The sequence below is a fragment of the Carassius gibelio genome, chromosome B17 (assembly GCF_023724105.1).
Source record: "Carassius gibelio isolate Cgi1373 ecotype wild population from Czech Republic chromosome B17, carGib1.2-hapl.c, whole genome shotgun sequence".
Lineage (NCBI taxonomy): Eukaryota > Metazoa > Chordata > Actinopteri > Cypriniformes > Cyprinidae > Carassius > Carassius gibelio.
In genome coordinates, this window is record NC_068412.1 from 12,497,664 (window position 1) to 12,519,732 (window position 22,069).

At 38.3% G+C, this 22,069-nt stretch overlaps 1 protein-coding gene across 13 annotated transcripts in view; it reads right to left on the reverse strand.

Moving 5' to 3' along the window:
* LOC127976368 (gephyrin) overlaps positions 1-22,069 on the reverse strand; it is an 81,129-nt gene that overhangs the window by 32,074 nt on the left and 26,986 nt on the right. For 9 of the 13 annotated variants that reach the window (XR_008157771.1, XM_052580745.1, XM_052580742.1 and 6 more), the window contains exons 3-9: positions 17,432-17,489; positions 16,694-16,786; positions 11,458-11,552; positions 11,255-11,321; positions 6,937-7,209; positions 6,571-6,687; positions 3,626-3,757 (exon numbers count right to left, since the gene is read on the reverse strand). Coding sequence is in view for 12 of the 13 variants with exons in the window: in XM_052580745.1 (XP_052436705.1) it covers positions 3,626-3,757; positions 6,571-6,687; positions 6,937-7,209; positions 11,255-11,321; positions 11,458-11,552; positions 16,694-16,786; positions 17,432-17,489 (835 nt within the window). In the remaining variant the exon portion in view is untranslated. The remainder of the gene's footprint in view (positions 1-3,625; positions 3,758-6,570; positions 6,688-6,936; positions 7,210-11,254; positions 11,322-11,457; positions 11,553-16,693; positions 16,787-17,431; positions 17,490-22,069) is intronic. The other 4 variants (XM_052580746.1, XM_052580747.1, XM_052580743.1 and 1 more) reach the window with 1 other exon arrangement.

The window sequence follows — 22,069 nt, forward strand, 5'->3', positions numbered from 1 at the left end:
ACAACATGATTCTCTCTGTAAGCACCTGCCCCTGGAGATGTGGACCAGCACTAAAACTACATCAGCCACATCTCCAAACACTAGCACCTTGCACTAGCCTCCATTCAGAAAAGCCACAGTATAACTACATCAGTCCACTGCAGCTGTTATGAAACCAACTGGCTGCTCGGTTCGCTGTAGAATCATGCACCCTGAAATCCCCCTGTCCCACTGATCCCCCCTGGAGTCTATGTGGAGCCCTACCAACCTACACCCCTCACACACACACACATCCAAAACAGGCACGTGTAAAACAAAACAGAGTGACACATCAGAGCGGAGAAAGACTGCGCTTACCATGCTTTATCCCGACACACAGAGGAATGCCACACGTCTCCCGTGCACACACTAACACGCACTCACACACAGACACACACACACATAACACGCATGAAGCCAGAGAGAGTGTAGGAGGGGAGGAAGAGGTGGAGTGAGACAGCATGCAAAGCGGAGGATGAGTAAAATCCCCATTGGGATCTAAATTTGGAGGAAGTGCAACCACAGATTTGAAGGATAGACAGCGTAACAGGGTTGACGGCTGTGTGTGCGGGTACAGAGTGTTTTTTCTGAAATCAGATCGGCTAAGGCGAAGCATCTGAGTGGGTTCAGAGAGGAAAAGCGAGAGTGTAAAAACTTATTATGCATTATTACCTCTGCGTATAGCGTGCACGGAGAGCTCACAGCCAAACGGGGTCTTAGGTAACAGCTGGACGTTGTGCTGAGGGAATGCAGTGAGCATATATATGCGTGTGTGTGTGTGTGTGTGTGTGTGTGTGTGTGTGTGTGTGTGTGTGTTGCCTTGGATGATGTACGCTAGGGAAAGGATTTTAATCACAAGCTCTTTTCTCTCTGCTCACAAATCCAATTTCGTTTCACATGCGATATTTCGGCCTGATTGTTATTTTGATGAAATGTGATTCATTTGTTCAGACGGTAAAGATTCAAGCGTTTAGCATCAATTTTAGTGTCAGCAGGATTTAAAAAGTCTTTCTCGTACAAAAAGCTGTCAACGTGGAAAGAGAAGATGGGAAAACTGGAATTTAGCCTCTGCTGTCTACCACGCCGTTTTATGCATTCATGCATATATTTGTCCAGAACTGCTGATTCGGTCAGTAAACAGTGAATACCACACAGTTTATTATGTAAGGAAAGAGTCAACAAAAAGAACAGTATTCAGACACAGTTCCAGAAAATATTGTGTATATTATGTAAGATATTACACATATTAACATTAAAAAAAATTGTGTGGTTGGAAAAATATTTAATGTTTATTTATGTCTCTTATTCTCATCAAGGCAGCAAGTATTTAATCATACTACACTTAAAACAGTTATATTGTAAAATAATATTACAATTTAAAAGCTGTTCTCTTGTATTAAATATTAAGATGTAATTTATTTATTTGTTTTCATTTACTCCAGTATTCAGTGTCACATGATTCTTTAGAAATCACTGTAATAAACTGATTTGTTTCTTATTATAATCCATGTAGAAAACAGATGTCTTTTTCAGGATTTGTTGATGAACATTGGAAACAGCAATTATGTGAAATAGAAATATTTTCTCACATACATATATATATCCAACTGATATTCAATCTAACAGTTCAGATTTTGGATTTATTTATATCTTTCCTGTTCAGACAAAAAGAAGAATGAATTGCAACAAAGCTTAAGAACTGTCACCTATTTCTCCTTTATGTTCATGTGCTTACTCTTTCTCTTCTTCCATTTCCTCTGGTGTTCACAGGTGAAGCAACTAACTAAACCATTATTGGCACCTCAAGTGCCTATCTTGGAAAATGTCAAGTTGTAGAAAGTACAGTATATGCATTATACTTTAAATTAGGTGGCAGGTTTTTTTTTTTTTTAGGTTTTTTTTTTTAGTTTTAGTTAATACAATGTAGCGACAGATCTTTTCTAAGCCTTTTTTTTATTACAAAGTTAAATGTATTTTTTTAAAACTTGCAATTTTGCATGAATGAATTATTCACAATAAGACCAATAACATGCATTAAGAAAACAGGTTCTCATTATATTTCAACTTTGAAATTTTTCAACAACATATACATTTAGCTCTTTTTATGTGGTCTCCACAGTCTCTCTCTTTCTCTCTCTCTCTGACACACACACACACACACAAATATTCCCACCGCACATAAATTCCCCCAGTGTGAACATGCAATGACTATTTTATCAGGTCTGGGAATTCCCAGAGGCTTAATATCATAGGTGCACCATTCAACAGCGCACACAAACACACACACACACACACACACACACACACACACATATTGTATGTAGCCTCTCACTGTTAAGGGCCACCTGACACCCTTGTTTAGCAACTAAAGCCAAACTGCCAGACACTTGTCAAAAAAACAGCAGTCAGCTGAATTCAGACCCAGCCTGAGGTCAAAGCGGAAGCTTAGAGCACTTTGCTGGAATTCTGCTTATTACAGGCATTTCACATACATCCTAAAACAGAAATGATAAAAAGAGCTCTAAACATTTCCATTATACACTTCAAGTACTCGGTGTTATCAACTTTCCAAAGTCTGACACTGAGACACACAAATACTCTGATCTGCTAAAGGAAAACACAGTTGTAATACACACTGTGTTCACTAGAGGGAGACAAAAAGGCTCGTGAAGCGCCATTAATTGCTTATTCACAGCTTGTTGACAGCTTTCACACACATATGACCTTCTCATGAACTAAACAGACACTCGATTGGTCCAGACCGAATTTTGCACTTAATGTGTTTTTTGATTATGTTTTTTGTCTGTCAATGGTGTCCACAAATGTGCAGGGTGCCTTGTCTATCATTTTGTGATTCAAACCATACTATTGAACAGGATTCTGTCAAGTGAATGCTATTTTTGACAGGGCCAGCATCATCAGGGCCACAACACAAAGCACACATTTATACCAAGACACTTCTACAAAAAGGAAACAGCTGAGAAAGAGCTGAAACTGAAGAATCTTATGATCACGCAATCCACAACAAAATGTAACTTGTTATAAACAGCACAAACGAATGACTCCATTCAGTAAACGACTTGGTCAGCTACACTGATAGCACTTTTGAGTCAAAAACTGAGATGGAAGTCAACACAATGTGAGTTACTTCACCCCAAAATGTATATTCTGTCATTAATTACTCACCCTCATGTCATTCCAAACCTGCTCATCTTTGGAACACAAATTAAGATATTTCTGATGAAATCTGAGAGCTCTCTGGCCCTCACATGGACACTGATGTAACAAGGACATCGGTAAAATAATCCATGGGACATCAGGGGTTCACACTGTTGGATCTAAAACAACAAACTGTTAACTGCTAGAGGAGGAAAATCAATTTGGCCGAACTTGAAATTAAGCCAGTGAAGAGTTCCCGCCTCTCCTCTCACACGGCCCAATGAGATACTGAGTCACTGCCATCTGGAATGCAAAGCAGTGTGTCAAGCAGCCAATGAGGTGGCAGCAGATGAGGATCCAGCCATGGAGGATACGGAGTGCATGATGGAAAAGAGAGCTGAGGGGAGAAGGAATGGTGTGAATCAAGGGAGGAGGGGCGGAGTCTTACTTTGGGGGTGGGGCAGGAGGCAGTGGAGAGGCGGGACTGCTGAGCACAAGGAGACTCCGAGGGCGTGGTGCTGAGAGAGCCGGTGTCCCGCGGCAAAACCTGCACGCCTCGTGAGATGATGGACTCAGGTATCTGTAGACACAAGAGAGGGACAGTCAAATTCAGTTAAGAGCTGGCAATGATCAGTCAGTAAGAGTTTTTTCTAAGAAATTAATACTTTTATTGAGCATGAATACATTGAAGGTAACAGTAAATATATTTGTAATTTTACATAAGATTTGTATTTCAAATAAATGCTGTTTGTTTGTTTTTTACTTTGTATTCATCAAAGAATCCTTAAAGGTGTATCACAGTATCCACAGAAATATTAAGCAGCTCAACTGTCAACACTGATAATAACAATTTCATGAGCACTAAATTAGTTTATTAGAATGACTTCTGAAGGATCATGTGACACTGAAGACTGATGTAATGACTGCTGAAAATTTTACAATATTGCTGTTTTTCTTGCATTTTTATCAAATAAATGCACCCTACGTGAGCATAAGAGACATACACTGCTGTTAAAAAGTTAAATAACATAAAAATATATATCTATCATACATATCTAATCATAAATGTAATTGTTTAGAATTATATAATTGTAGAATAATAATTCTAGATTTATTTTTTAAAAATATAATTCTATATGATAACATTTCATAATGTTCAATCAGACACACACACACACTTGCACACACGTGTGTATATGGCATGTTGCAAAGCATTAGCCAATCATAACACATCATATATACCGTACATACAGAAAGAGCAACAGAGAGCGGTGTGGTAAATAATCATGTAACTACATGAAACATTGACTAACATTGACTTTTGACTACTACAGAAGCAATATAGCCCACACAATCTTGAGACAAAGTATTAATAAACCTCTACAGATAAATATTTGAAACGCCATTATCTAAACAGTGATATTTGTTACTGTATTCAGACTGAGACGCATTGCGTTTGATCCAGCAGGCGAGTCTTCGTAAGGTAACAAACTGCAGCTATGCTGTCTGGGAGAACTGTGCTGGGATTAAGCAAGAGTCTGATGGGCAGAAGGGCGAAGAGCACAGGGATCTTCCATAGGAACGCCGGGGCTTAACGAAGCACTAATTAACACCGAGGCTAAATCAAGGCCTCACAGGAAAGAGCAGCTCCACCAGCGCTTTAATTACCAGCGCAGAAGCTAACCTTGCGCTAATAATAGCACTCGACTCAACCTCTGCCTTCCCATGATACTCGAGCTACGAGCGCTCCCTGTGGAGAACACAGTAATGCCAACCTGCACGACCCCATTATAATTACTATATAAAGACAGCTAAAACAGGATATATACTCAATCGTCTGTTATCAGAAAAAAAAAAAAAAAAAACTTTACAAGACCTGGCAAGGCTGAACAACAAGACAAATATTGCTTGCTAGAGTATAACTGACAAAACGCACAACAGAAGGCTAAAGAAAGAAAGTGAGTCATGCTTGTCCATGTTGTGGGTGGTTGCCAGGGTCTTATTTATTGGCAAAGTCACAAAAGCTAGGCCTGGAGTTGCCAAGTCTTGGTCAATAGATATGGCGTTAATGTATAGTCAGCTTGTGTAACATTCAGAATAACAAAGATTCCGATTCCAAAATGTATGGTATAACAAAATAATATAATGTTAAATTATATGAATGATACATTCTGGTTTGCTGAACATTAAATTATTATTAAATGTTATAAGAGATGGTACAGCTTTATACACATGTTGATATTAAAGAATTAACACAAAAGTTAACCAATGTATAGTAGATTAGTAGTATAAAACTAGAGTCAAAGTCAAAAAGCTAGACCTGGAGGTGTCAGTTTTATGTTATAGTATTTGGTCTCTAAATATGAAATGCTAGTCTAAGGGGCTGTTCACACCGAATGCACTTTTCCATTCCAATGCAGTTATTTCCATGGTTTTTCTATGTAACACACACAAGACACAGTTGTACCTGAGTGTTTTGAAGTGTCTCACACATTACTATCAAGTTTTTAAAACATCGGGCCCTATTTTAATGATCTAAACGCATATAAAGTGCACGGCGCAGGTGCACTCAGGGCGTGTCCAAATCCACTTTTGCTATTTTAATGACGGACAAAACATTTTTTATGCATTGCAATCCTTTCATTTTAAATATTTGGCATGTTTGTGTGCTGCTGTGCATCCTTGTGTTTAATAATCAGCATGTACGCTCTTTAAATAACAAAGACAAAACACTGAGCCAGACTTTAGACCAGGTTTGAGTTGGTCTATGGCGCAGTCTATTTTCAGCTCTGAACACACTTTTTTTAGACCAGCACGCCCATGGGCGCAAAAATTAGCACAAATGCATTTGCTAATTAAATGACGTGGCGCTGGATGGGAAAATGGGAACAACGCCGGACTGAAACTAGCAAACACTCTTGCGCTGCACCTTGAGTCGCATTGCGCCGGGTGTATGATAGGGCCCATTGTGTTAAGTTAAACGAATTTAAACTTTTACACGTAGTGCCACTCATCAATGTCCGTTCCAGAACCGTATACCAATCAAAAGACTTGCAAGCATTGCAAGCTTTTGTTTACAGTAGCAAATTAGCACAGCAACTGTTTTATTTGATGGTAACATGGAAGAGGAGGCATTCGGCACTGAGGTTGTTTTAGAACCTGTACGATACATCTCAAGTTTTTTAGACACAACAATACATTCTGTGTGACAGCCCCGAATGGACTGGTTTCCTGTTTTGTTGTCAGGCAATAATAGTAGTGAGCAAATAAAACAATAGTAACTTGCAATGACGTTTCCTTTCTCTGATTGGTTGGCTTTGAAACAGGATGTTCAAAAAGGCCAATAGAATAGCAGGAGAGGGGAATCTGAATGGAAAAGTGGGTGTGGCTTACCGTATCACTGCAGGAGCAGGTGAAATGGGAGGGAATGGAGGTGGACGGGATGAAGCCACTCAAGGGCTGTCCACCTCTCGCAATGACAACAGCATGGCTGGGATGAGACTTCATGCTCTGATGATGAATATGACATGCATAAACATGACAAGAGACTTCACACGTGCAAACACAAACACGAAAGATGATTCAATGGAACATCAGGGGCAAAAGACAATGATACAGAATCTTAAAGGGGCAGAGTGTCATCTTTTAAATGTCAAAATACTTTCTCCTATTCCAGTTTTGTTAGAGAAACATGAAATATCATGAAATTACATAACAATAATAATAATAATTATTATTATTATTAACAGTGGAGCTCACCTTAGCAGCAATAGCAGCTGCTGTGATGTGAGAGGAGCCGCTGTCCTCTGTGGACGCCACGCCACTGTCCTTCTTCTCCTCATCCTCTTCCTCACACTGCACACCCTTGTCTTCTGTCTGCTTGTGGGGGCTGGAGGTGTGTGGAGGGGAGAGGGGCGGTGGAGGGGACGGCAGGTCCTCTAGAGCATCATGTACCTCCTTTACCTTTACTATGGCATCCCGCAGCAGGTCTATGGCATGCGGCAGAGCAGGCAGGATGAACTGAAAGCACTCCTGAGAAAAGACAGAGATGCAGATGAAGCAAGAGAAGGAATGAAAAAGCGAAAAGATATTTTAGATGCTCAAACTCTAAACTCTATTCTACAGAGACATAATCATGACAAGTTTAGAGAAAATCAAATTTGTATTTATATTTAGCATGAGTATTACATTGTTAGCATAGTAACAAGCAGCCTTAGATGGCAGTTACTACTAGGCAGTAAGAAGCTTTCTGGAAAAGAGCCAGTAACTCAAAACAAAACAAAATGAACCAAATTGAAACAAAACTAAACTTAAAATAAAATAAACTAAACAACAAAACACAACACAACACAAAACAAAAAAGCAAAACAAAACAAAAAAGACAGCAGTACACATAAAAAAACTAAACACAACAAAAAAAATACTAAATAATTAAACAACATATATTAATAATAATAAAAAAATATTTACACTTAGATAAACAGTACAGAACACACATATATATATATATATATATATATATATATATATATATATATATATATATATATGTTTATATATATATATATATATATATATATATATATATATATATATATATATATATATATATATATATATGAATAAAATTAAGATTAAAAGGCTAATTTTAAAGAAAATAAATTCTCATTATTTTATTATATTGTCATGTAAAATAATTTTGTGTAACATTCAGTATAATTAACAAAATATAATTTTAACAATTACAAAAACAACATTTGCATGTTGCGTGTATGGCAAAAAGAAATTACAGATTGTTAAATTATATAAACGTCATAGTGTGGTTTTCATTTATTTCAAAATTTATTTTTTCAAAAAAAAACTTTTCATTTATTTTATACACCATTTGTTTAGACACATTCTGGTGCTTAAATTATATATAATCTGAGCTATTCCTTCAAGATTTGAACAGTAGAATAAAAAAAATAATAATAATAATAATTTAATCTGTAACCTTCTCAGAGTTCAACTTTCTCTAGCTCCTCAAGCTTCAAGTGTACTGTTTAGCAGTAATGTGAGGTCTTTAAAGCATAAATCCTTCTTGTTCTCCTCCAATGTAACAGGCCACTATCTATCCGAATCCCCTAATAGGATGACATACAGGCCAACCTATTGACACTAACTTAATGGAATTTCTAATACAGTTGGACATCCTCCATTCTGAGGGGCTGAAGTCCGATAAGGACACATTGTGTGAACTTAACACAGGTGGCCAAACTCGATTGCTCTTAAACTGCATTTCTTAAGTAATTCTGACAAGAGGCATTAATAATAATAAAGCAAAGAACGGCAGAAGGGATGGAGACCGGTCCAGGGAGGGTTGATGCAGTGGAGTATTCCCCCCTGCAGGTCTGATGTGGTTGCATCTCTCCGTTTTGGTGACTCAGAGTTAAAACGAAGATTAATGTGTGGAGACATCAGAAGTCCATAGGCTACTTCATGTCCTCTTGGTGCATGTAGGGATGGTCTATTTTTGTCTTCCCTTTGCAAGGTGAGGCACATGTGTGTGCGCTGACGCTACAGTGCTCCAGAACAGAGTGTGCTGCTCTGTACAAATAATGGCACCTGAGCTCAAAGAAAGAATGATGGGCAACTCAGACATGCTGACCAGACAAGAACATGCCGATAGTGGATGTGTGATGTGAAGCCACATCACTGTAAAAGCAGATGGACATATTTCATGTCCAGTTTCCTCGAGAAAACGGTAGAATACAACGTAGCCCATTTTCAGAGATAAGGCCTTACAAATCACTTGGGCAGCAACACTGTGTCCTAAAGGTGTTTGACTTCACAAAGCAAAGCAAAATACTTTTTTTCCCCAGTTGCTTGGTTTCGGTTTTGTTGTGTTTGAAAGATCAAAGTGCAATGCAGCTAATGAATATAACTTAAGAGGTATCTTTGATGCGTGTTCAAATCTACTGCAAATCTAAAACAGGTGTTTCTTCAACTTCACACAACTTTTTGGCTTTTGTCACATTAAAGCGGTTTTTACATTTTCACAGAAACAAAATAAAAGCTGTTTTTGGAAACGTCTTAGACAGTTTTTATTAAAGAGGTCCATATAGTGACCTTAACTACTACATAATTACATTTAAATTAATAATTTGATACAATGCATTTATTACTTATTATATTAAGAGAAAGAAAGACAGAAAGAAAATAAGAAAGAAAGAAAATACATAAAAAATGAATGATTATTACATTCTAAACAAAGAAAACAAGCGTAATTTTTAAATGAATTGTTTTCAATGAGGGTGCTGCGTTTTTTTTAGGCACTGAGCATTTTCTTCCCACCTAGTATTGTGCGCTCAGCATTTTTTTGATTTCTTTGTTTGTTTGTTTTTTGTGACAGAGAGCTGAAGAATGATACATTTTGGGTACAATGCATCATTGTCACTTTTAAGTCAGCTGTCCAATCACAGTGGAGGATGGGTGGGACAAATTCCACACAAACAACCGCCAAATTCTCCCTTGTACAACAGCTAAAGATGACAAAAAGAGGCACAACAACAGAACAAAATAATTTAAAACAAGGACCATAGCAAGTACTTTATATTCATAAATAAACTATCTGTGATATCAGATCCAGAATCAGTTACACTTCCACAGATATTCTGTATAATAACAGCCAAAGTGTCTCAAATGAAGAAGAATAAATACCATTACGTCTTAAGCCCCGTTCACACCAAGAACTATAACTATAAAGAATATTGTCTGTTTATTCTTTGCACACGGTTGTATGCCACTTTACATTTTTTGAGCTCGTTATATTAGGATAGATTTTTATTTGTGTTTGTGTGTGTGTGTGTTTCCAGGTGACATTCGAGTGCAAACTGAAACACTGGGTACACACACATCTCATTTTCTCTGATGTGCTGAGGTCTGTGGTTCTGTTTCGTATTCACTCAGTTTACTTAAATGTTAACAGTTTGCCTGTATCAAAACTCTTGCTGCAATCTAAAGGTTTTGCAGAATCTCTCTATGGATCAAAGTCTTTCTGAACCTGTGGCGTTGTGGCCTGGGTCTGTCTCCTTTTTAAAAGCAAGAAGGGCAAACTGAGTCCAGAAGAGAGTCGTTGTCATAGAGGAGGAGCCGGGGCTGTGAGAAGGATGTGGGATGGAGGGATGCTGGGGGAGGGAGGAGGGGAGAGGGGGAGTGCTGTAGCTGAGCTGGACTGGGCATAAAGGGGTTCTTCAAAGTTGAATCCCCTTATCGGCTCAGCTTCTGGACTTCAAAGAGGCTGTGACAGCAGAGTGCTCCGTGGCTGGGGCTGATGGGTAATGGAGATTAATACCACGGCCCAATCAGCGGAGCTTCATGGGAAGGAGTTGTAATAGGATTGGCCACAATGTTAACATGGTAAACAAGGGAAAACGTATATGTGAGAGGTGAAGGAAGTGGAGGGGCGTATCCTCACTTGAAACTTTTTGTCATTGTTTGTTCATCCTTATACACACACACATATATATATATGTGTGTGTGTGTGTTTTTCCATGGAACAGGTTTTTTTTTATTATTTTTTTTTTATCAAAGCAGTTCTTAAGTATGTATTTGTACTGTAATATATATGTAACAAAAATCTATTTTTCTGTATGTATTATACAGTATATATATATATATACACACACACACATATACATATATACATATATATATATATATATATATATATATATATATATACATATATATATATATATATATATATATATATATACACACACACACACACACACACACACACACACACACACACACACACACACACATATATACACATACAGACAGACAGACCCTACACCTAACCCTAACCCTAAAAGAAATCTTTGTGCATTTTTACTTTCTCAAAAAAAAAAAATTCTGTATGATTTATAAGTGTTTTGAAATAGGATGGGTTATGTCCTCATAAGTCACTCTCTCCTAGTAATACCTGTGTCATACCCATGTCATTATACAGAGTCTTTCTCACACACACACACAGACACACGGACACACACACAGACACACACAGAAAGACACAGACAAATAAACATCTTACCTGTGAGCCCTTCTTGCTCCCAGGTAAATTAATGATGAGGGTTTTGCCCCTGATTCCACAAACAGGTCTACAGGAAGGAGATGATTAGTATTTAATCCAATTAGTATTCCAAACACATCTTTCAGTCTTGTGCGTTGAGAGTGACAGGGAGGAGATGAGAGAAGGAGTGAGATGAGAGGACATGTCTGTGCTTGTGCATTCACCTGGACAGCATGCCGAGTGGCGTGACATCTAGGGAGCCCATGAGCATTGCTAGAGCCATCCCCGGAGCTTCACGCTCGATCACTTCTCTGGTGGCCTGCAGACGAAAGAACACACATCTATAAACAACAGCAGGTGCATAAACCATCAATCTTATCTTTTAGGGATGTCAAAGGTACCAGTACAATTCGATAATAAGGGAGGGAAAGCAGTCTTTCTACAGTACAGTGTTGTCTGACTTGCAGGATTTTGCTTCATTTGTTTTTGTTTTAGAATATTTATTTATAGAGTTCTCGAGTCTCACATCTTCCTCCTGTTCATTAAGTCATTAATATTAATCAAAGGATAACTGACTTTAAAATTAGTATTATAAATAAATTTTAGTACTGACTTGATGTCACTTGATGTACATGAAACCGTTATTGGAGTAGGTTTTACTAGGAAATACTATTTCGGTCTTTATTAAAAACATGAATAATTTACTTGCAATTTCTGAATGAAAACTGTTACAAATTAAATCCTACAAGAAATTCTTTCAGTTGTCTATGTTCCTCGGGGGAAATAAATTCATCTGTACATGTTTGGAAAGACATTATGATTTTAATTTCTAGGTAAACTTGAATACATAAAAATTATAGCCTATATAGCAGAGCTTTTTAATATCTGTTAGACAGTGAGTGGCCTTCCAGTTTTGTCTGGGTAAATGGTGCCAATTTTGTTCAGTATATGAAAAAAAAAAACAATGTAAAAGCCACAAAACATGAGGGCCCTGCTAAACATCATTTTTTTATGATTTGCAGTCATGCATCCTAACAGGCTAAGCTAAATCATCATTTAGAGCCAATTGTTCTTCACAGCAGTGACATTAGCACAATACTCATGACATAAGCACAGCTCCATCGCTGAGATTTTTCATTACAAACACATTTCTGGTGGGTCTTTGATCTGAAATCCCCGTTCACTGAACCCTTCCCAGCATCCCCTGGGACACACATCCCTCCACCTCCGCCATCCCATCCTGGTGGAACACACACACCCTCACACAGTCATATTCATACAAACACATTCTAGAACACACGCAAAGTCAGAAGAAGAGTGCGCAGCAGGGAGGGGAGGAGACGAAAAGGAAGGGGATCTCGGGCTAAAAGAAGGAGAGAATTTCTCTCCGATGTGACGCACTGTGCCCTTGAATTGAATGACACTTCAAACACTCACATTAGTAAAAAGAAGAAGGAGTGCAGGATACATAAAAAAATAGCTACACAGCGTCGCTCCACCAGGCACAATCCCCACCAGAATCTCATAAAGATACACACATACTGTTTAATTCTTCAATTACAGAAGAGGTCCCCAACCTACGAGCCGCGGACCGGTACCGGTCCGTGAGTCAGTTGGTACCGGGCCGCACAAGAAGGAATAAATAATTTACATTAAAGCTGCAGTTGGTAACTTTTTTTCAACACAAAACAACACTGTGGCACAGCCTTGCGCTGACTGGACCAGAAGAGCCGTGAGCGGTGGATTTTTGCAAAACAAATAACAGAGGTGGAGGCAGAAGTGTGCTGAGCCATAACGATCTTTTATTTTGGAAAAAGGCCAGATGCTCTGTGTTATTTTCATGGATTTTATATTCGTTTTTGTGGTGCATCTTATTTTTTAGGCATGTTTAAACGTCACCATAGTGACCATAATCAGTGAAAAAAGTGGGTTAGGGGGCAGAGAGGATGTTATTCGTGTTATGTTGTTGGCACGATGTTAAAAGGACACTGCTAAATAAAGTTTTATACGAATACACAGTGGATTAATGTTTTATTATTATATTTACAATATACCACAGTTTTTATGCCAGTCGTATCATTTTATTTTGGAGAGATCGGATTCCCCTGGTCTATATGTCTCTGCATCAACTGAATAAGTGTTTTTTTTTTTTTTTTTTTTTAGTCGATACACGTTAAAACTCCTTGACACTACTCCAATAACAGGCCGTGCAAAAACCAAAAACAATAATATCTTCAAAATATTGTCAAGTAACACTGCAAACAAGAATAAAATCTGAAAAAAAAAAATAACGTACAGTATATCTTCAACACTGTCTATGACCAATACGTAAGATATTTTTTTTAGGGGAATAGCATGACAATATACAGCTACAGAATTATTATTATTTTATTTTTTTTTTCATTTCTTTTTGAAGGCTCAGTAAACCTTTGCAGGTGTTTTGAGTTGATTAGCTGATTGGCATGTCACCATATCCTAATTTGTTGAGATGTGAGCCAAATGTGTAAATGTGACCCAAAATCATCACAATTAAAAGAATATATATATTAGGGGTGTATATATATATTAGGGGTGTAACGGTTCACAAAATTCACGGTTCGGTTCGATACGATACACTGATGTCACGGTTCGTTCGGTACGGTTCGGTACGTTTTAGATACAGCAAAATGTAAAAACAACTCAACTTTTCAGAGAGCCGCAAGCGCACCACGTGTGACAAGAACTAACCAATCAGCTTCATCCTTTCCCGTTACAACATTGAAAGCTCAGCCAAGATGAAGGAACAGCTGATCATAGTTGTATATGGATTGCAATTGTGAAATAAATTTAGTAGCACAGCTAGCCTACTGCAAGCGATTTTTAGAGCTGCAAATCCATTTATCCTTCATGGAGAGAGCACGTCATTGTTGCTTAAAAAAAGGCAGACACCTCAGGGGCGCTTCTGCCCGAGCGCTTTGGAAAGGAGGAGAAAGACGCGCCTAGCGTTTTCCACGCGTTTTTTTAGGCACGATATGTGAACGGCCCCTAAGGCGCTCGCTCACTCAGCACGCGCTGAAGGCTCGTTGCAAAATGTCTAATGCATTTAACAGACCAGAAATAGAAGATCCTCCAATAACCAACAGGTCTGGTGTTTGGGTGCACTTTGGATTCCCTGTAAGCTAAAATGGTGATGACAGAATGAATGGTAAATAGTAAGGTCTCATATCCGCTGCTATAATGTAAATGTAACATAAATGTAGCCTACCAATAGCTGCGGTGATGACTTTTGCCCTGTTTAAGTCAGTTGGAAATGTCTGTCTAAATGCTGCGGGGATAGTTTGTTGCGTGTATGTTTCTCCTCTTTTTCGTCTTTTTCCAGATACTGACACAATAAGGTGATGTCGGCGTAAATGAGTTGACATGTTTCAAGTATTACCGCTGGTGTTTATTTATTTATTTATTTATTTGTATTCCCGCTGGTGTACCCTATTGTCATGTAGCAGATGCGACATACCGTTGTTTTTTTATCCACCACTCTCTTGCCATCACCATTATAGCTTAAAGCGAGTCCAAAGTGCACCCAAACACCAGACCTGTTGGTTATTGAAGGATCTTCTATTTCTGGTCTGTTAAACGCATTGGCTATTTTGTAACGAGCCTTCAGCGCGTACTGAGTGAGTGAGCGCCTGACTGAGTAGCCTAACATAAACATATAAGTTGGTGTTTTTTTCTTCTTCGGGGGGTCAGGGGCGTTGCCTGTTACGTCGTTTGGGTTATTGTTACCTTGTTGAACGCATATCATTATATTTCACTTTTTTTTTTTTTTTTTTTTTCAAATATAATTAATAAGTCCAATGAACCGTTCGGTACATAATGCGTACCGCGTACCGAACCGAAAGCCTCGAACGGTTCAATACGGATACACGTACCGTTACACCCCAATATATTATATATATATATATATATAAATAATGTGTCCTTTTATTATTATTGCCTGGACAAAATGCTGCAGGTTTCTTTGTGAAATGTAAATAGAACAATATATTAATATACTAATATAGCACTTGCATATTATTGCTCTTTTGTTGATTTTGTTTGCTTCTATTGTCCTCATTTGTTAGTCGCTTTGGATAAAAGTGTCTGATAAAATCTAAATTACATTGTATAATTTCAAAATTGGAAGCAAAAAGCAAACTGATTTGACTTCAGTTTTGTGCGTTTCCTTGGTTTCTGCTGTAAACAAAGCAGCGTTGCACTTATGAACTTTAATATACATTATAGAGAGGCAAGATGAAAAGAAAAAATACCATCAAAACTTTTCTAAAGACAGTTCTTTTCAGACATACATTCATATAAACTCCTTTTTCTTGATTTTGATTTGGATCTTGATTTGTTTACCATCTCAACCGATTTGAATCATCACATATTTTAATAGATTTTCAACCGGCTCACGGTTAATCGTTACATCTAGTGTTGTCACAGTACCAAAATTTCAGTATTCAGTACCGATACCAGTGAAAATCCACGGTTCTCGGTACCAATTTCGGTACCAAAGCAAAACACAAAAATATTCTAATAAAAAAAAAAAGCTTTTATCACAAAAAAATAAAACCAATGCCATTCTTTATACTTATTTACAAGTAATATAATTATGAAAAACAGTAAACAAGTTTCACCCAAATTTAATTTGTCTTTTAATTAACGAAATGTAAATATTTTTTTTGTTGAGATAAATAAAGGGGATTTGCTATTAAAATTTAAACATGGAAGAAATATTGTGTGATTTATTTCTTTAAAAAATAAAGTTAGTAGTCAACAGTAACAGTAGTAGCAGTATCACATACATTCTAATAAATAATAGTAATATTTCTAGCACAATGCCTTTATGTAAAAATTAACTTTTATTTTGACAGGCTACTTTTATTTTGACACTGGTTTTACTCAAATGAAACGGTAAAATGCTTGTGAAGTGACTCAGAACAGTTCTGGTGATGTAGTTTATGTATTTATGTCCTCATTGAGACGCAGATGCTAAAATTACTGCAAGCGTCACGTGCATCAGTCTATGTAGTAAACAAACCCGCATGTCTCTGCCATTCATTCATTCATACAGAGATGCTCAGAACATGCAGGATTCATATTTCAACCCAACTTTGGCGGCTTAACATTTGGCAGTCACATTTTCATTTTTTAAGTATCGACTTGGTACCGAAGTACCGGGTCTTTTGACAACACTAGTTACATCCCTAGTGAAAAGCCTTTAAAAAGTCAAATTTTTTGTTTCACAAGAAATCATCAACCAAGGAGCATGCATGTGAATGGAAAAATAAATTGTACATAAACACAGTGCACAAATACACAAACATCACAATTTCTCCCTCTCACTCACAAACAGACTCAGAAAAACAAGGACACATTGGGGTGGGGGCAGAAACACACACTCACATGGACACAAACACAAACAGGTGGGCTCCCATGTACCTCAGGCGTGACATCACGGGGTGCAAAACCTGTTCCACCAGTGGTCAGGATCAAGTTGAGCTCCTTCTCATCGCACCAGTCCACCAGCGTCTCCTTTAATGCACACAAACACACCGTATATCAACACAAAATGCTCAGCAGTCATTTTGTAAAGAGCACAAAGGTACATTTGTGTATGTGCATTTGTGCACCATATGAGCAGTTGCCCTCAATTTAGTGGTGCAACATCACATTAGCTTTTTCGGACATATTGTCTGCCCTGATAATTAAAATATTAAAATTTAAACTGCTGATACCAACAAAAAATATCATATACAGTGGCTCCAAAAGTCACTGCATCATTGCAACATCAGACTTTTAACCAGCTAGTCCACCGAGGTGATTTTAAGGTGATAAAGTGGTGAAGATCACATTAACTACGAACATGATCCACAAATATTTGTTTTATCATTTTAAAACCTCACAGTATTCTTTTAATTAAATATTTTGGTTAAAAAAAGTGTACTTGTGTTTTCTAGTACAATTATATTTCTACTTTTTAAATGCAGCTCAAGTGTCCAAACCCATTTTAGATACTTTATTAATTTTTTTCATTTGTAAGCTCAGATAAACTTCAAGAAGAGCATGTTATGACTATGAGTGCAGCAGAATTACTGGCCTCCAGGGGGCAGCAGTGTGCAGAGGTGTGTATGCTTGCGCCACATAGACTCACTGAAAGGGTGAGAGAGGAAGTGTTACCTTGATCTCCTCAATTTCATCAGGGACAATTTTGTATGCAGAGATTATGCCTCCGAGCCTGTGGATGAAACACACAAATGAAAACAACCGTAAGTGTATGTTCAGTCCCAACAGCAGGGGAGAAATGGGGAGTGAGAGGGAAAAAACACAATGTGACAGAGTGCAGGAACGAGAAAGAGCAATACAATGCCAGAGGTACCAAAATGCTGTCAAAATACATCCCCACACACTCCACCCACAACAGGAATGACAGTTAAAGAAGACATTTTCTCTTCTTTCACAGAACTCTTGCTGTTGTACTCACATCTGCATTCAAAGGGGTGACGGCTCACAGAGGATTCAACTTTGGCAGCCCTGTTTTTAGGCCACAAAACAGGTGGTTTAGCGCAATGGTACCAGTTTCCTACATAAATATATGATGTACATTCTCTGGAGATTTGAACAGACATGCACAAAACTTTTGAGCAGACCATATTTAAAGGGGGGGTGAAATGCTCGTTTTCACTCAATATCCTGTTAATCTTGAGTACCTATAGAGTAGTACTGCATCCTTCATAACTACAAAAAGTCTTTAGTTTTATTATATTCATAAGAGAAAGATAGTCTGTACCGATTTTTCCCGGAAAAACACGACCGGCTGGAGGCGTGACGTGTGGGCGGAGCTAAAGAATCACGAGCGCCAGTAGGCTTTTGAGTTGAGAGCATGTGGAAGCTGTGACATTACCGTGAGGAAAAAACCATCATCGAAAACAAACCATGGCTTACAGTCAGATTCAGCGTATATTTATGTTCCAGAATCAGATCCCGAGGCTGAAACTGAACGAGAGCAGCAGCAGCAACGACTCGCTCCGAGCGGGGCTCGAACCCGGGTCTCCGATGGGAGGCGGACGCACTAACAAGGAGGCAGAGATATTTTAAGCAGTTTTACTCACCGCCTGCGGTTCCAACACAAGATCGTGACCCTTTTTCGTTGGGATTGCATCATCCTTAAGAAACAAACGATACGCAAATCCGTCGTCAAACTGGGCCTTGTTTGTAAAACAAGCATCTTCGAAATGCAGGGAACAAACACAAACACTTGTACAACTCAATTGATGCTCTGTAAAAATAAACTCCATCCACTGGTCCCTTAATGCTGTTTTTTTTTTGGTAATCTGTGCAAGGTTGTCTTGCCCTGGCAACCAAAAACACATTTATTTTGGGACTTTTCGCGACGCTCTCGCTCTGATCAGTGAATCGCTCTGATCAGTGAATGTCTCTCATTGCTCTGCTATACGGGAGCGCGTGCTCTTCCGGCAGACGTGCCTTAGGACCCATATAAGGAAATTCCGCTCCATCTAACGTCACACAGAGCCATACTCGAAAAAAAACTTTCCGAAACTTGTGACACCGGAAGGAGTATTTTGGGAACACTCCTTCAAACGTACAACTTATTTTTTGAAACTTTGTCCATGTTTAGCATGGGAATCCAACTCTTTAACAGTGTAAAAAACTCAGTATGCATGAAATAGCATTTCACCCCCCCTTTAAATTCTGAAGTGCTGCACAAACTAGTGGCTGCTTCTAGTACTGCAACTAGCAATAAATAGCAGTTCTGACAGATGTGGGCACATTTCTGGAAATCAGTTGCCTGTTACAACGAATGGGATCAGGAGATGATGCAAGTCAGACTCGAACCTGCATGAGCACCATGTTTTGCCGTGTCCAGAGCACATAGGCCAACCATAGCGTGATGGGTTAAAATAAAGAGGATTTTAAACAAGGACAAGCTCATGTCAGGAGACTGAAATGATTTAGCAAAATCCCATTTTTCAGTGTGATTTTCTGGGGCTTGTCTGTATATTCAGTGTTGATTACATTGATGTTCTGCATCTATTCATGAAGTACTGATCTATCTATATGATATATCGTCTCCTGATGTATCTGTCCATCTAACTACTACGGTGTAATGCCCACAAAAGAGCAAAAAATAGAGAACCAGAAAGAAAGAGAGACGGAGAGAGAGACATGGAGAGCGGAGACTAAAAGAAGAATATGCTGAACACAAAGATGCAGAGCTCTTTAATCCGGTTGCCAGGGAAACCGCTGGTGTGTGAAGATTGGGGGTTTGGGGAGAGGTGCTTTAAGACGGAGATGAGTTTGGGATTTCAACCTGGGTATTTTGTTTGTGTAAGTGAGTACTCACGAACAAAGGAAAGTGAAGGAAGAATGCTGAATCTGACTGGAGAGTCTTCTGAATCTGTGATCGATTATGGCTTGATTAATGAGTGTGTATGTGGGTTGGGCTGCACAGCCTTTCTCAAACCCAAACGAGTATGTTAACGTGTCTGTGTTTACTGATTTAGTAAAGGTTTCAACCTGAAAAGACGTTGAAAACTTCAAAACTCTGTGGTGCAGTGCATGGACACAACTAATAGCTCTTCCAAGTAGACAAGGCATTGGAATATATAGGGAAGAATGTATTAACCATGTTACACAAATTTTATATAGTATTTCAGTGCATAAAAACAGCATGTTGTTCATTTACCACTAAGGCCCAATCCCAATTCTATTTTATACCCCTTCCCCTACCCCTACTAGAAAATATTCCCCTAAGGATTGGGACACCACTACTATGCAGTCACACGTCACACATTGGTTGGCATTTACTACACAGAGCTGTAATTCACTGACAATTAACACAAAATCGATTTTAAAATCGGTGGCGATTCTTTGTCGATTTTGAAAGTGATTTTGTGTTAGTTTTCGATAGACCACGGCTCTTGTGTAGTAACTGCCGCTCCACCTGAACCAATGTTGCCAAGTCTGCGGTAGTTTTTCATGTCCGCAGTTCGAAGCAACCCCAATACCAATAACGTGATATTTATCCCCTAAAATGCAAATATTTACAAGACAACCATGCCAAAAAAAAAAACGTATATTTTAACCCCGGGAAGCAATTTTTTTTTATCTGGGAACCTCCTGGAATCGCGATTAGTTTTGGACTAGTTTTGAGAAGCACAGGGCAGGATTTGTTGTGAAAACCTGGCAACCCTGATCTGAACACACGTGCTGGAGATAATACTTCTAGTTACAGGAGCCTCTTTACTGTGAACGTGAACGCCCAAAATGGAGGGGTAGGGGAACGCGGATTGTGTGACTGGAGTAATGATGCAAAAAATTCAGCTTTGAAAGTCAGCTTTGATTGTTCCTAATAAACTGTTTAATTGCACTCGCAAGAGAATATTAAATTATGTTGTGGGATAATTAAATATATTCTAAATAAAATACAAACATGAAATTATATACATTTATTTTGTCCTCACATTCTTTCTTGCAACTCTCAGTGACACTGCTGACTGAAAGGCTCAATATGCAGCTCATTATGCAGCCCTTTGTTTTCTCAGGTGTAAATCACAATGATATTCATGATAGTTGACGCCTACTCGCATTAGATTTTTACCAACAAAAAGTGTCTTAGAAAATGTAAATCAATATATTGTTTCCTGTAAGTGAGTAAACAAGATGATTTTCACATAATTTAGAAAGAACAATTCTAGGCCCTCTCAAAAGTCTCAAAAGTTTTAGTTTTTCACTAACCACCCATAACTTTTTTTTTCTCAAAAACACAATCATGTACATACATGCTGCTCACATATTATTATAGCCCAGTTTGTGCTGATTACCGTGAGATTAGACTTTAGCCATTTAGATGTGTATAAGAAACTGAAAAAAGCACAAATGTCAGGGCATGACAAAACTTCTCCAGGCCCCAAAAATACCCTTAGACTTCAGAGGGTTAATAAATAACTGTCTGCAGACCCGCAGCAAATAAAATTCACTCTCATAAGGAACCATGACCTTGGTGACACTTTTCTGCTCTGGGGTGAAAACACGTCCATTTCTCAGGTGAATACTCAGCTGTCCCTCTCTCAAACGTCTGCATGTTAACCTCTCTGTAGGTAAAGACATCGGAATAGTCTCTATCCAGAGGACGATGAGCCATGTGTCCCCACAATGATTAATTCAACTCTATTTTTACCACACCTCGTTAGTAAAACTGACAGCTTATCCTATGAATCAATTCACCTGAACTGACACACACACATAGCTTATCCATCAATACTCTCTGAACTCGCTCTACCTTATGGCTGCGCTCCATGCTTCTCTTCCTCTCTGACATCTTTCAGAGACCTACATCCTGCTGTCTCTGTCACCCCTCTGACCTTGGTCCAGATATGTAGAATTGCTCTGAAAGAAGCTTTGGTTTCTGATACTAAAGTGGAAACAGATGCAGTCTTGGAACAATTTATCATCAATTCCTAATCCATCAAATAAATTTAAATCAGTATTGATTTAACCATAAATGCAACAACACCAAAAAACCCAGTTAATTCAATTATTAGGATGGAGCATGCATTGCTGAGTTTCAAATATCAATAGCTTAGTGGGTAGCGTTTTCTGTATTAACTTTCTTCCCAAGGAAACAGGTCTTCCAAGGCACTTCAGAAATCAACCAGATTGGTGCATCTTTTTAGACAGGTTGTTAGTGAACATTTGATTTGGATTTACCTTGAGGCCTTCCAACATTCACATTATACCTAGAGAAGCCAGCATTTATATAGAGAGCTGGAAGGACAATAAGCTTTCCTTCTTGCT